We start from the raw sequence: 14698 nt of genomic DNA on the forward strand, positions 1-14698 counted from the left end.
CCCCCCCCCCCCCCCCGAGCACGATCATGGCCTTCCCTCCAGCAGGACCTTGATCACGCCCGTCTTCCCTGCACAAGCACAATTGTGGTCACGCTCATGCAGGGAAGATGGATGCAATCGCGATTGTCACCTGATGCGGAGTTCGCGACCTGAGGCAAAATTTTTCTGAAATTTCTGTTCACAACCCGATTTGGTCATGATCTGAGGCATTCGTGAGCTAAGGTACCACGTACATTTTAACTTAGCCTAATGGTCACTTAACATGATATAGTTGCACAGAATTCTGTAGTCTGTCTTTCTGTTCTGACCAAAGAGAAACCATGCTGTTGCTTTGACCTTTAATCCAAAAAAGAAACAAACAAATTAAAAACATTTGGATTGATGAAAACAAAGCCAAAATGTTGCAGTGATGGCATTTAAATGAAATGGGAATTATCAGCTTCAAAAACACATCAATTTTCCTAACCCTATATATAGTTCAGAAGTCAGTGGCCTTTTGTATGTTGTGGGTTGCATTTTCTTGGGGTCCACATGTTGGCACTATGTGACGCCAAGCCCATTTACATTCTTAGAGGAGAAACCATAGTGATCTTAAACAAAATGCATGCATGTATATTCTAGAATCTGTCCCTCCTACTTTATCTGCCTGTGTATGTTTCTTGTGCAAAACTTCAGACATTTGCACCCATCCATCTACCTATTCAGTAATCTCTCTTTCCCTTCCCACCCTCCATACTTCACTGCTGCCTTAGGTACCTCTGGCCTGCTGTGGTCCAGCTGTTGTGCTTCTGCAATAGTAATCCAAGAGAGGCAGAAAGGCAGGTGCACAAGTTCAGAAGCTTGATTACCTAGTGTGGCAGAGTGTCATTCTGAAGGATATAGTGTTATTCTAGCCGCTGTTCTCTGGTTTTGTTCTTTGTAGTCATATACATGCTGGTTTCTCCTGTTCTTGCTGAGGGTTCTGTTCTGTTGCCCAAGCAGCACCCGTTGCTCGCCCAACAGAGATTCTGTGCATCCCAGGGCAAGCCTTGAAACAAGCAAAACACTTGTTTCTGGAACAGGGCATATCTGTGGAACTCCCTAATGAGAGTTCTGACCACCTGCCCCATTCCAGAAACAGGCGTTTTGGCTCACTTCAGGTTGCCCCTTAGAAGCGCTACATCTGAATTCTCTAAGGGGTGAGTGATGCTTGTCAAACAGAATTGGCAGGGCTGTGCATGAGTACTGTTTTTGGATTCTACCTTTAGGGAGGATCGGGTGATGCTGAAAGGGAAGCATGGCAAGGGGCACAGAACTGTAGGCTGAGGTCTGCAGGTTGCCCATAATTGTATTCAGATAATCCAAGATATGGCAAGAAAACATGAAGCAAAAATTATGACTGTTATTAAATACATACATTATTACTTATTACAGAATTATTGGTATGCCAAGTTTAATTGTTTAAAAATTTCTTGCACACATTACATGAACAGCCTTTGGACTTTATGCAGCCCCTAATATTTTTAACATAGTAATAGTACTAATGCAAGGAGTACTGACAGAGCAGGCATAAAGAACCTGAGACCTGGGGATCTAATCCAGACCTCTTGGGGTTGTAGTCCAGCTTGCTGGTTGTAGGTTTTTTCCTTGTTATAAAATGCTGAAATGCCTTTCCTGAGGCTTCCTCCTCACAATAAGTGCATGAGGCTAAAAAATGATGGTATTTTTGACCTGCAAAAATGTTTCTCACTCTTGGCCCACAACAAGATTTCCAATTCTTGCAAATCTGGCGTTGGTTAATTTGCAGTAAAAGAGGCAGCTGCTTGTATGCAAGCAACTTCTGTGGGATGGGTGCTGAGCACCACCAGCATAGATATTTCCATGTTACAAGTCTAGATGAACAAGAGTTCCCAGGAAGAACACATTTCATTATTAAGCCATATCTAAGAGTATGATGTGGCATACTCTAGCAATAGGAGATTTTACTATTGTCAGTCATTTAACAGAAATCCAAGTGGAATCTCCTAGTTCAAGGTACATGCTTAAGTGAGTCCATTTTAGCCATTTAATTGCAGTTCATATTTTCTGAGAGTTGACAAATGGATCCCTTGCCATCTACTATAAAGGAGGCGTGGTCTAGAAATGACTGAATTTATGCTAAACAGTTATAGCTTGTTTCCATTGTTGCCTTAGTCTTGTTTTCCACCTCTTTAACATGTACTCAGACAATAGTCTATTGCTTTAATTATGGCTGTGTTGCAGTCAGAATTTTTGCATTCATAGCTGAGATTATTGTTTGAATCACTAAGCAGAAGCAAGTATAGAAAGACTACTTAATAAGTATACACAGTTGGTCCCAGTATTCCATAATATATTCTTTTGATGTGTTATTTTATATAGTGTTTAATATCCGTTGGCTCGCAGTGGGTTTTTCTATTGTCATTATAATTAATCCCCATTTGTTCACAAATAGATGTTCACCTACTCTGTGTATGTACAATATCCCCATTGACTAACAAATGGGAATTCATCAAGTCACTAAGAGAATCAAAATACCATTCCATAAAATCAAGTTAATCCTTTTTGTTTGCTGTTGAATTCTCAGAATTTCTGTTTCGAATGCCAATAGGGTATTAATAAAGTAATAGGTGAGATCTTTATACAGTCCATGCATATTAAGTGGGTTGACAGCATTGACAAACCAATCTGTATCCACAGAAAATATTATCAGTGCATAATAGCCTTGTGTTAATGTAACCAGCAATGCAACACAATTCTTCAGAGAGGGAAATATTAACTGTTGACTTGAGACTTTATTTCTTATCATTATGGACAAAATTTTGCTTATACTGGTTATTTTTTGATACAGTTCAGCTTTCAGGATCCTAATTAATTTTACATAATTTTATCTAGTAACTGTACTTTGCTGTATCATAGAGATGCTATATTAGATCATTTAAAAATAATTAACAAGAGATGTAGCAAGCGATCATTTACACATGCCATGTTGGATATCTTCCTAATACTTCATTCCTAAAGGCATTCAGGTCTTTTTCACTGTAGCACTGAAGTATCTGAAATGCACGTGTGGCTGCATCCACTGCCTTGAACTGAATGGAAAAAATGTTTGTGCATCAGAATTTCTGCACTCTCGGTAGGCTTCAGGTTGGACCTATTTCCTTAGGAGTCCATACTGTAGAAATCAGTTAGATTAGTGTGTCTCACTAAACTTTAATCTGTTCCTTATTAACAACTAGAATGGTCCAGCACTGGCATATCATGAAAGCCTGCAAACTTTTTGTGTGGAAGACTGCCTAATGATCTCTTCTGCTATTATCTTCATCAGTTTAGGAGAAGCATTAGAAGGCATCCTAGTTTGTTGCTGTACAGAATGCTGTCTTGATTCCCACAGATGGTATCCATGCTATGATACTATGTAATAGGCTATGCTGCACGGTGGATAAAAAATAAATGATTTTTTAAAGGATTTTTAAAATTTAAATTACAGTTCTTTAATAAAATGCTTTTTGAGGAAAAATCTATCTAAAGATAGTTTTCTATTTAAATTATATTCCAAAGGTTATTCATCATCAAATAAGGATTAGTTTTTAATTATGTAGCATGAAGCTGTATATTCATACAATGTTTAAATTTTTTGGTAAGTGAATTCAATTAATCCATTCACAATGTCATGCTCTCCCAGAGGTTTCTGCAAAATTACTGGGCAGTTTTTCTGTCTCTGAGATATTATCACAGATGCTTGTTTTTACGGTTCTCAGAACGGTGAATTTGTGTCTGCAGAGATTGCATGCCTCTTCTTCAAAGCAAAAATGTTATAAAATAAGCATACAGAGTTGAAAAAAAGACTTTAATCCCATTGTTCTTTTTCAAATCTATGTACATTGAATCAGCCCCTTACTTCTTAAGTGCCAATTTAAAATAAAAATCAATGAATAGAAGAAGATTATTGAGAATAGAATAGATCTGCACAAGAAGCTAAGTGGGAGGAGGGAGGGGCAAGCAGTAAAATGAAAGTGAAAACATTTGAGCAGAATGCTCCATAAGTCTTTGGATCTGTTTGTGTATAGTCTGAGGTTTATCATATTATTCTTTCCCCGAAGGAGAAAACCTATAATAGCAGCATGCCATAAAAGAGACCCAGTTTAGGAATTTTTTAATGAAGTTCCTTTACCTATGGGTAAGGCAGACCTGCATGCAAATTTTGTAGAAAACCATGTTTTAAATGTAGTCTTACTGACAAGTGATTTAAATTGATTTGATTTAAATCAAATCCATCCTGCTATGCTGGTTCTTGTAAATGATGAGTTTTTGCTCAATTGTAGTAGAAAACATTGGCCAGAATCTGAGGAGGTCCATGGCTCTTGGAATGCACTTCCACTTGGTGAAAAGAAGTCTGCCAATCTTCATTTCTCTAATTAATAGCTCAGAACACGTCAGGGATATATTTTCTAACAAAGATGTTTCATACTTACTGCTTGAAATAATTTTTTGTACTTCTTGTGTGGGTTCAACTTTCCTGCTTACCTTTTATTATTTAATAATGTGAACCTGGATCTATTGATAATGTCATTGGTCTGGCATTGAATAAAAGTGGAGTTTAAATTGATGCTTGGGTGGGCAGGGGTCTCAGAACCAGATGATAACTACATCCAGTAATGGTATTTCAGTCCCAGTCATTTTCTCTGGTTAGAAATTGCATGCTGAAGATTTAGAAAAAGCTGTTCATGTCAAAGATAATGACTGTAGACCAAAACAAGAAAAACCACTCCTATAAGCTCTTCCATCTCTATCTACTTCTTACTATTGCTAAAAGGGAGCCTGCTCCCTTTTGCACTTTTCAAATCAGATGGAGGTTCAAGTGAATATTTGCTCTCATTAGAAGTATAATGTGTGAGCAAGCTTTGATGTTCAGTATTGCCATATATAAACAGAGAATCACTAGCTGGCAGAGGGCAAATTGTGATCTACTGGTAGATCACCAGATGATTTGCAACAAATGGACAGGCGTTTTTACTCCCACTTCTTGAATAAAACAAGGGCAAAATGAGATTTTTTTACTGCCACCACAACTTATACACTCTTGAAAGAAAGCTTTCAGGGGGTGGAATTAGGAATGAATTTTTATTTAAGGACTGAAAACTTAATTCTGTAAGTGAATACAACTTCCTGGAATAAGCATGTGCTCAGAAGCCTTGCTCCTTTTTTCTACTGCATATCAACTCGCCATCTCCAGAGAGTTGATGCACCTATTTTGCACCTTGCTGCAGTTAGTGGATTTCAGGCTTGTGTGATCTCATGCGCAGCAACCAGTGGTGGGAGTAACTGCTACCCCAACAGGAAGCTTAGTGTTACTGCAAGGACCAGGAATAACAACACAATAGCAATTCTATTTCTACTCTGGTGGATTTACAACTAGCACAGATTAGCAAACCTGAAGCAGAACAAGTCAGCAGAACTTGTAGTAGTGAGTTTCAATGACCTGTTGCATTTCAGAAATGCTAGTTTGACTAGTTTTCAGGTGTAGTAGATTTTCTGAGTTTAAATGTAGGATGCTTTTGTTTGTTTGTTTGTTTGTTTAACAAAGTCTGTTTTTTTTCTGTTTGCAGAAAGCTATTGCCTATCTCTTTCCTTCTGGTCTATTTGAGAAAAGGGCCAGGCCTTTAATGAAGGTAAGAAAATAATTAAGTGCTGTAGATATAAAGACAAGATTTACATCAATACTGCTAATTGATTTTTAATAATGTTTGCTCTTTTTTTAACAGCATCCTTCTGACATCTTTCCAAAGCAAAGCAGTAAGTAAAGCTATGTAATATATTGAAGTGAATTGTTTGAGATCCAAACAGCTATTCATATGCCCCCAGATTTTTGTTCTTGAGCGCTGGAAATTGGTTCCCACTTTCCCATACCATATCACAGATGAACAAGTGACCTACTATGTGAAACTGGAAGTGGAGATACATTGCAAGAAATATAAACGTATGATTTCCATGGATATGTGTAGTGGTACCTCGGCTCACGAACGCGTCAGTTCACAATCAAATTGGGTCGCAAACAGAAATTTCAGAAAAGTTTTGCCTCAGGTCGGGATCTCTGCACTGGGTGACGATTGCAATCGTGCCATCTTCCCTGTACAATCACGGTTGTGCTCGGGGGTGGGGGGGATGGCCGCGATCGTGCTCGGGGGTGGATGGCTGCAATTGTGCCCGTCTTCCCTGCCCGAGCGCGACCACAACCGCACCCGTCTATGGCCGTGGTTGCACTTGTTCTGGGAAGACAGGTGCGATTGCAGTCATGCTCGAGCAGGGAAGACGGGCATGATCGCAGTTGTGCTCGAGGGGGGTGGGGTGGCTGGGATCTTTGTTGTTCTTTGTCACTTTGTTTCAAATTTTTGTGATTTTAAAAAAATGATTACAGAACGGATTAACCTTATTTACATTGAACCTTATGGAAATTTGACTTGGCTCATGACCAATTTGGGTTGCGACCAGAGTCGTGTAATGGATTAAGTTCGTGAGCCAAGGTACCAATATAGTTCTTTGGATCCCATTAGTATGTTTGTAACTCTTTATTTATATTTTGACATTCTTTTTTATTTTTCTGTTTTTTTGTCCTTAGCAGTAGACTAAATACCATAAAGATTACAGCTGAAATGAAAAACTTGGAACACTGGAATATTAAAAGAACTTGCCTTTCAAATGGTGGTTAAAACCTATTGCAAGTTTGTGTGTGTGGCTGTGGGTTGTATTCTGGAAACTTAATTAAGGGGTTTGGTTGGTATCAATTTTAAGTTATGTCTAACTTGTCGCATTGTGTTCACTGAGACCTAATTTCAGTTACTTTTGTGTGGTATCCAGTTAATCTGTCTCACTGGATTCTTTGGATATCACCTGCATAAGTTGGGGAAACACACAATTTTGGGTGGGTGTATCAGGGCTGCAAGCGGAAGAAAGACAGGAAAAGTGCTCTGCATAAGCAGAAAGGCACTCATACACCATTGGATTTTCCCCTTAATTTGGATCAACACTGTGACATACTAGGCTCATGAGAGGTTATTTATCCCACAGTGAGTCGTGTTGTGTGCCAGACAACATTTACATATATAAGCCCTGATCATTTTGTTGTTGGGCCGTGTGAACCTGGCCATCATGGGTCAATGTTGAGTGTTAACATTTGGCTACCTTACTAAAAATTGGGAATTATGAGTGTTGATTAACTCTCAATCCACAGTGGCCAGGTTGGTGTGGCAACATGCTGCTGGTGTGCACCACAGCTTATCACGAGTTAAAAAATCCTTGATGAGCCCAGCATGTGAACCAGGTCTATATGCTACATTGATCTACTTTGCTTGATCTTCTCTGTACCTACATTTTTCATACCAGTTCAGTCTTTCTGGTTTTTCTTTCATGTGTTTTTCTATAATTCTTTATGTACATACATACTGAGCCAATTTAAGGTTGCAATCTAAAGCACACATCCTTGGAGCTAAGAGCAATTTAAATCAGTACTACTGATTTCTGACTTAAATATGGTTTGCATTGGGATGTATTATAGAAATAAGTATTTCTAGCTGAAAATAAATGATAAAACTGAGGTAGTAGATATGTTTTTAATATGCTAAATATTTCTGTAAGTCATTACTACTTATTTCTATGGCCACTAAGACAAGGCTAGGAGATAATAAGCTTTAAAGTGAAGAATGAGAAATAAGTCTCATATCAGACAGGATCATAACCTTGAAATGTTTAAGCAGTGGGATAACTTACCAGTTGAGATTGTGGTGCCAGTTCCTGAATGTTGTATTGTTCAATTAAAACAAAAGCTTTAGAGAATGTCCTGGTATAATAGTCTTATTTAAGAAAGGTATTGTGGGCTATAGGTTCTTTAGACTCTTACAATTTCCTTTTGTTTATTTTCTTTAGCAATACAGTGGAGTGAAGATGGTCGTCCTTTTCACTTTCTTTTTTACACTGGCAAGCCGTCATATTATTCTTTAATGCATGTAAGTCACCTAGTTTCTTTCCTAGAATAGACTGAAATACAATTGTTATAATATATATGTATGTATGTCTGTCATAATATTCTTCAGAGAAAATAATTAGTCAGATTAAGAAATAAGTGGAAAGCAGGTTTAACAGAGGCAACAACCACTGAGGTACATGAGTTTTTAAGATGAGTGAGGGAAATCCACAGAGCTACACAAAATGATGGTGTTGATGATAATGATACTGTAATCATCAGAACCACAGAAAGAAAGGCAGTCTTTTGAACCTGCAGAAGGTTCCAAAAATGCTTGTGATGTTATTAGTCATCTTGGACTATCAATACCAAAAAGCAGTATTTGGAACCCAGCAGAAATTAATTGCAAATTGTTATTTGTAGTGATGATACAAATAACATCTTCAGAGAAACATTGAAGATCCACCTTTGTTTGAGCAACCCAAAAGTCACCCCAACCATACTTCCTCAGAAGTAAAAGTGAAACCAGATCACACAAAAATCAATTTTATACATTTCTACTCACAACAAAAACTGGATTCTTATGGAATAAAGCTTAGTTCTGAGCATCTTCACATAAATACCTTTGCAACTACTCCTCTCCATTGTTACTCAGAAGTAACAATAAGAAGCAATACAGTAAAAAAAATCAGCTGATAAATATTTATACACAAATAAGGCCTGGATTAGCTTGGATGAAGCATGACCATGAAGTTCCAGGTATTCCCACTGCCTCCATACCTTCTCAAAAGTAACAAAACAGCACAGTACAAAACTCTATTTTACGTATTTCTACACAGAAATAAGAAGGGATGGATTACTTCGATATAAGCATGAGCAGTAGGTTTTAATAATCCAAAATCCACTCCTCTTCTGCTGCTGCTGCTTTTTCCAGGGTGGGGCAAATGTATACTGGGGAAAAAATTACAGCAAAAATTATTGGTGCAGGTACATTCCAGACGCAGACATATACTTTCTGATGTCCCATGTTGGTACTTTAAATGCCTCTAAGGGGAAGTTCTTTGTTACCATTTATGGCCATCGTTCTCTCTTGTGCTCCTCCTGGGATATTCAAAATGTTATGTGACCATGTGCCACAATCAGGTGTGAAGTATTTCTTAAACAAACAAGGACCTGAACCATGAAGTTTAGGGAGCAAGAGCAACTGAACTGTCCTGTCCTGTCCTGTCCTGTCCTATGATTTTTTTCATTCATTGCTGGATGTTGGAAGATTAGAGGAAAGGCTTCTACCTGGTTTGCTCTGGTCACACTTGGAGCATTGTAACAGGTATCCTACTTTTTATCAATATGAGAATTTTCATAGGGACTTCTGCAATGAACACTACAAAGATAAAATTAAGAATATGTGTGTGTGTGTGTGTGTGAGAGAGAGAGAGAGAGAGAGTGAGAGAGAGAGAGAGAGAGAGAGAGAGAAGGCACAGAGACACAAGGACGAATAGGAAAAATTTAGACAACATACAGAATTCTGGGTGGAAATTAAAAAGCATACACACACAGAAAGGTGAATTAGAATAGTCAGTGGTGACAGGGGGAAGAGATTCCTTTCCCTTTTTAAAGTCAACTATGAATGTTCTAATGTTGGTGAATTGTAAACACTAGAGATAGGACCAAGAAAAGTGTGCTATATTTTTTACCCTTTTCAGAGAGGGGAGGGAGGGAGGATCTAGTTTGGAACCCTGAGGCCAGATTCAGATGGGTGTGAACTGCTTTAAAAGCTTACAGTGTGGCTTTTGCAGTGACTGTGATAATGCAGTTAAGCTGTACATTCTATCTGCAGATTTCCAATTGCTGAGGCATGTTCCACTAACTTTACTCAGAGTCTACAGATAAGAGCCTCCCATACACACAGCATAAGCACCGTGTAGCTTTCAGTTGTCTGAATCCACCTGACACTGATTCAGTGGCAGTACCAATCAGCAAAAGAATGTGAGAGCTACCACCAGGCCTCTGTGTACTCACAACTGTAATGTGGCTTAAAAATATGTACAGTAGAAATTGCTGTTAACCCATGCTTGGTCCCTGTTAGGTATTAGCATTCCTCCCTTGTCTTTCCTCTCTTGCTTTTGCTATTTTCACTTAAGACATTTGGTGATCACATAACAGATGAACTTATGTTCCATCTTTTTCTTTTCCCCCCTTGCTAAGTTGTAAAAATCTAGTTTTACCTTTTTTGCAATTGTGCAGCTTCACTGTGGTGAGAAAATTTGCAATTTTCTATTTTTTCCTGGGTGTTTTTTAGAAGAATTGGCCATCTGTGAGATTAGGAGACAAGTAGAAGCACCCCTCTATCCCAGTGGGGAAGAAAATGACATGTAAGAAGGTGTGAAAAATGCCCTGGTGTGCAATGTTCATCACTTGTGCAAAAAGTTTTTAGCAACTAAAGAAACATGTTCAAGCAAAAAGTCTGCAAGTCCAGTTCAACACTGTGCAGTGAAGTTCAGGTATTTTTGAAGGAAAGATCTGTCTGTACTACAGCCTATAATATCTAAACATCCAACATAATCAGAAGCAGTGTGTCTTCTCAGTTGGCTATTGTTGGAGAAGCAGTTCTGCACTGGCTGAAACTTTGGTTAGCAAGGTAATTCTTAGGATAGCACATTTCCCTCTGGTAACTAAATAAAAATTGCTTAAGAATCTCCAAACTTATTTAGTGAAGAGGCAACATAATCATATCATTTGTGCAGTGTGCATCATTTGTAGATTTTGATTCATTGATCTTTGGAAGACTAAATATGTACTGAAGTTCAGTTATAGAAAACAAATGACCTCTTTTTGGTAGAGTGATAACTTTTGGTGTGTCAGATTATTTCTCTTGTTATCTGTGGCTGAAAATGGTGGTGGCATTTAGAGGACTTCCCTTTATATATAAAAGTATGGCTTTACTGAGCTTTTTAGAATTATCCTGTGTATATTTGTACTTTACACACCCAAAGGACAAAATCCCCACTTGTCAGGTACATTTATTTCTTTTGTGGGAGAAGAGAGGAATTATTTTTTCTTTTGGTTGACCTTGGGCAAATGAGCTTCTTGCCCTGGCAGAAATGAAATGAATGATAAATGTAGAGTGTGTCTTTGCTGAGTAATGGAGCTGCAGTGTAGTCTTTGCAGAGAGGTTTTCTCCTGCACAGCCCTGAGGCAGCCTGAGGACCCCTACTGTTCATTTAAATAGGTATGTCAAATCTGCCTCGAAACGCCGCTGGTTTGATCTGTGGTAATATTTGTGAAGGTTCCATATGGACTTGAGCCCCCTGCAGTGCTAAGAAATAATCTACAACGCTTCATGGTGCAGACGCAAATTTTCTCTGAAAAGGGATGCAGCGCTGCGTTTTAGCTGTCGGAGAGGATGATGGAGCTGACGCGCTAGGCCTGTCAACTTGTTACACGGATGGGTTGCACGCAGAGAGGCTGTGGAAAATCTGTGCCTTTTAGCTTTTCTACTTAATCACGGTTGTAGCATTGCCTTTAGACTGTATGCTACATTAATTCTCTTCCTGCCTTCTGCCTTTCATCCCAAGTTTCACGGCAAAAAGTAAAGCATGCAGGTCTTGTAGAGGAGCCTTATCAAGTAGCTGTCATCTGACAGGCCATTTGCATTTGTTTTGGCTGAAACAGAGCAACCCAAGGGCAAGATGTTTTGTTGCATTCCATCATAATGAAGAAATTAAAAATTACAAGGAGCACAACTTTAGTTTTTAGGTATTGCTTGCCTTTGAGAAAAGGTATGCAAGGCCTTCTTGAGACTCAACCTTTGAAAAAGGAGTCAGAATCATTACTTGATTAAATCTTCCTCCACAAAGAATCCTTTTGACAAATACAAATGTAATTATATTAGAATATTTGGAAGTTTGCTTAAATAGTGTCAGGGCATTTAGAAACACCTTCATTAAAAAGAATAAGATAAAATCATTTGGTTAAACAGGATTTTTCATGTCTTTCACTAAGGATATGTGAAAAATTTCTACAAGATAAGATCCTTAGTTGAACAGAAATCAAATACATATTTGTTAAACACAAAAGTCACTTAAGACAAATGTAAAATAATTACTTCTTGCACAGTTGGCCTTTTATGACTTGTTGAAATTTTAGATATTACAAAAGAAATGTTGCATATATTTGCCTTTTCAGCATTTTCTTTATAAGCATATATTTATTCCAGTTGAGGCGTTTACTGTGTGTCACTTTTATAGGTAATGCTAATGTTATGCTTCTTTATATGGCCTAGACCATCCATGTTCCATTTTATATGTGGCTTACATGTTAAGTTACATATTACAATTTGAGCATTATTTACATTTCTATTTTCATCTTTGTTGAAAACAGTTTGCTTTGGCATTTAAATAGTTTGCTTTTGAGCTAGAAAACTTTCATACATGGATTCAACTGCATACTTAAAAATATTGACCCTTTATGTTAGTTTAATGGATCAAAATTATTTAGATCATTTCACACTTTTGAAAAGTGACGTTGAGCACTCTTTATTCTTCCTAACCCTTTAAATAAAATACAGGACCTGTTCAATATAAAAACCATGTACTTTTCCTCAAAAAATAAATCACGATAGACTCTAATATCTGATATTCTTAGATACTGGTTGTATATAAACACCTTAGCCTATTTCACCTTCCCCATGCCCCTCCCCAGCACTCAAGGCTGGTGGCAAGAAAACTGTATCAAAATGTACTTATGTTGATCCAATGCTCTGTTTTTCCAGGATGTGTTTCAGAGATTGTGCTCTTATTATTCAGCAACAATGCATCATTGTTTAAAACCGTCTATCTTGTTAATTGACAAGATCAAGGATGCAGTTCTTCTGTTTTATGACAATATATATATATGGCTCTAAGTATCTTATAAAATCTACTGCATAATAGCTATGTTTGTAAGGGATATAGACATGTATATTTATGACTTTAGCTGTTGCCTTTGGAATCTGTTAGTACAATGTTCACTTATTCCTTTTGAAGAAGCGAAATTTTATTTCTGAAATGTTTCAGATAGGAGTGTTTGCCAAGTGACATGCTTCTCAAAATTCTTACATTTTTGTTATACTTTTACAAGACAGCATGTGTCATTATCCTGTCCATTGATTGGCTCTCCTACAAATAATTTTGCACATACCTACATTTACAGCTGTGTAGATTAATGCAATTTAAGATCTGAAATTGGAAAGTAGGTAAAAGTTGTCCATGTGGCAGTGTATCCTTTAAGTAGATTAAAAACTCTTCGAATTATCTGTGGTTTGTATTTAGTTATTTATGTAGACTTCATTTGACAATAGTAAGGTAGGTATTTAGCAAAGGTGAAATGAAACTCCTTTACATGAATGAGTATTCCCTCTTTACAGTTTTGTGGGCTACTGTCTGACCAAATGCACACAACATTATAACACGGCCAGAGGAATAGATTGCCACCATCGTTCAATCTGAACTTGCATTTGATCAACCACGTATATAGACTATACATGGGATGTAGTGACTGGTGAAGAATTAGGCTTTTAATAATAGTTAAAAGTTTAGCGCCCTGGTGTGCAGAGAGAATCTTTATAATGTTAAGGTATAGTACATTTTAAATGAAAATAAATCTTTGGCAAGGGAATGTATGGTTATAAACTGCCTCAAGGATATTTTCCATTTGTCTGGTATATACATTTTTAAAGAAAAGGGCTCCAAAACACATTTGAAACTTACACAAAATCCAAAGACTTTGATATTAACAGCTTGCCGGGTCTGTGACCACATAATAAAGATTGATTGATGAATTGATTGATCTTAACAACAAAATGCTGTAGGAAAGCTTCAGAATAGATCCCAAGTGCAGATAATGTTTGCATGGCTCATTGCATGGCTGCAAAGGGGAACATCCAGCTCTCCACTTAGAACCATCATAAGGTAAATGGCCATGCAGTCCTCCTCACTGTAGCTTTCTGAACCTTCTTTAAGCATCTGTAAGTCTTAGACAAACCTTCACATTTAGATTTCAGATTCAATTTTGGACCATCTTTTAGAAGGTTATTGCACTGGCATAAACTTTTGTTCTTTATATTCTGGCTTAAATAGCTTTAATTCAGAGTTTTTGTGCATTCACATAATTCAGCTTTCCTTTTCTCTCATCAGTGCAGTCCTTTGTGCCCCTCAGTGCCTTTACGGGGGGGGGGGGGGGGAGACTGCAGCAAAGACCTGGGGTGAGCTGCAAAAAGATGCAATAGAAACCATTGATAAGGAAAAAATAGGCAGCAGCACTTTGTGCAAATGCCTCTGTTTGCAGTTCCCCTTTCCCACTGCAACCCCCTGCAATATAGTCTCTTGTTCAGGATGGCCTCCCAGACCTCCAGTCAGACATTTAGGTGGTACAGGCAGAGGAGGAAACAGAAAAGGTAATCTGTATGAGAAACCTTCTGTTCACTCTGCCTTGGACCCAAGAGTTCGTTGTAATTGAGGTTAATTACTGAAGATAATGCTAAAGTCATATAAGGTTGCATATTGGTTTCTTGTATTTAATGTAATAATGGTCTACTACTGCATAAAATTGGCATCAGCTACTGCTAAAGAGCCTAGATTATATGAAGTAAGGCATCATTTTTCTTTTGGCTACTACTGCAGATAAACTAATCATAACATTTTCCTTGCTATAACTAAAGTTGGTTTATGTATGTGTTACACCCCATTGCATCTCAAATCACAA

General features: G+C 37.7%; 1 protein-coding gene across 1 annotated transcript in view; it reads left to right on the plus strand.

Moving 5' to 3' along the window:
- MRPS9 (mitochondrial ribosomal protein S9) overlaps nucleotides 1–14698 on the plus strand; it is a 44470-nt gene that overhangs the window by 15937 nt on the left and 13835 nt on the right. The window contains exons 3-5 of the mRNA XM_044428727.1: nucleotides 5607–5669; nucleotides 5763–5793; nucleotides 7921–8000. Coding sequence (XP_044284662.1) covers nucleotides 5607–5669; nucleotides 5763–5793; nucleotides 7921–8000 — 174 coding nt within the window. The remainder of the gene's footprint in view (nucleotides 1–5606; nucleotides 5670–5762; nucleotides 5794–7920; nucleotides 8001–14698) is intronic.

This window comes from Varanus komodoensis, unplaced genomic scaffold (assembly GCF_004798865.1).
Source record: "Varanus komodoensis strain SLA01 unplaced genomic scaffold, ASM479886v1 scaffold2, whole genome shotgun sequence".
NCBI lineage: Eukaryota > Metazoa > Chordata > Lepidosauria > Squamata > Varanidae > Varanus > Varanus komodoensis.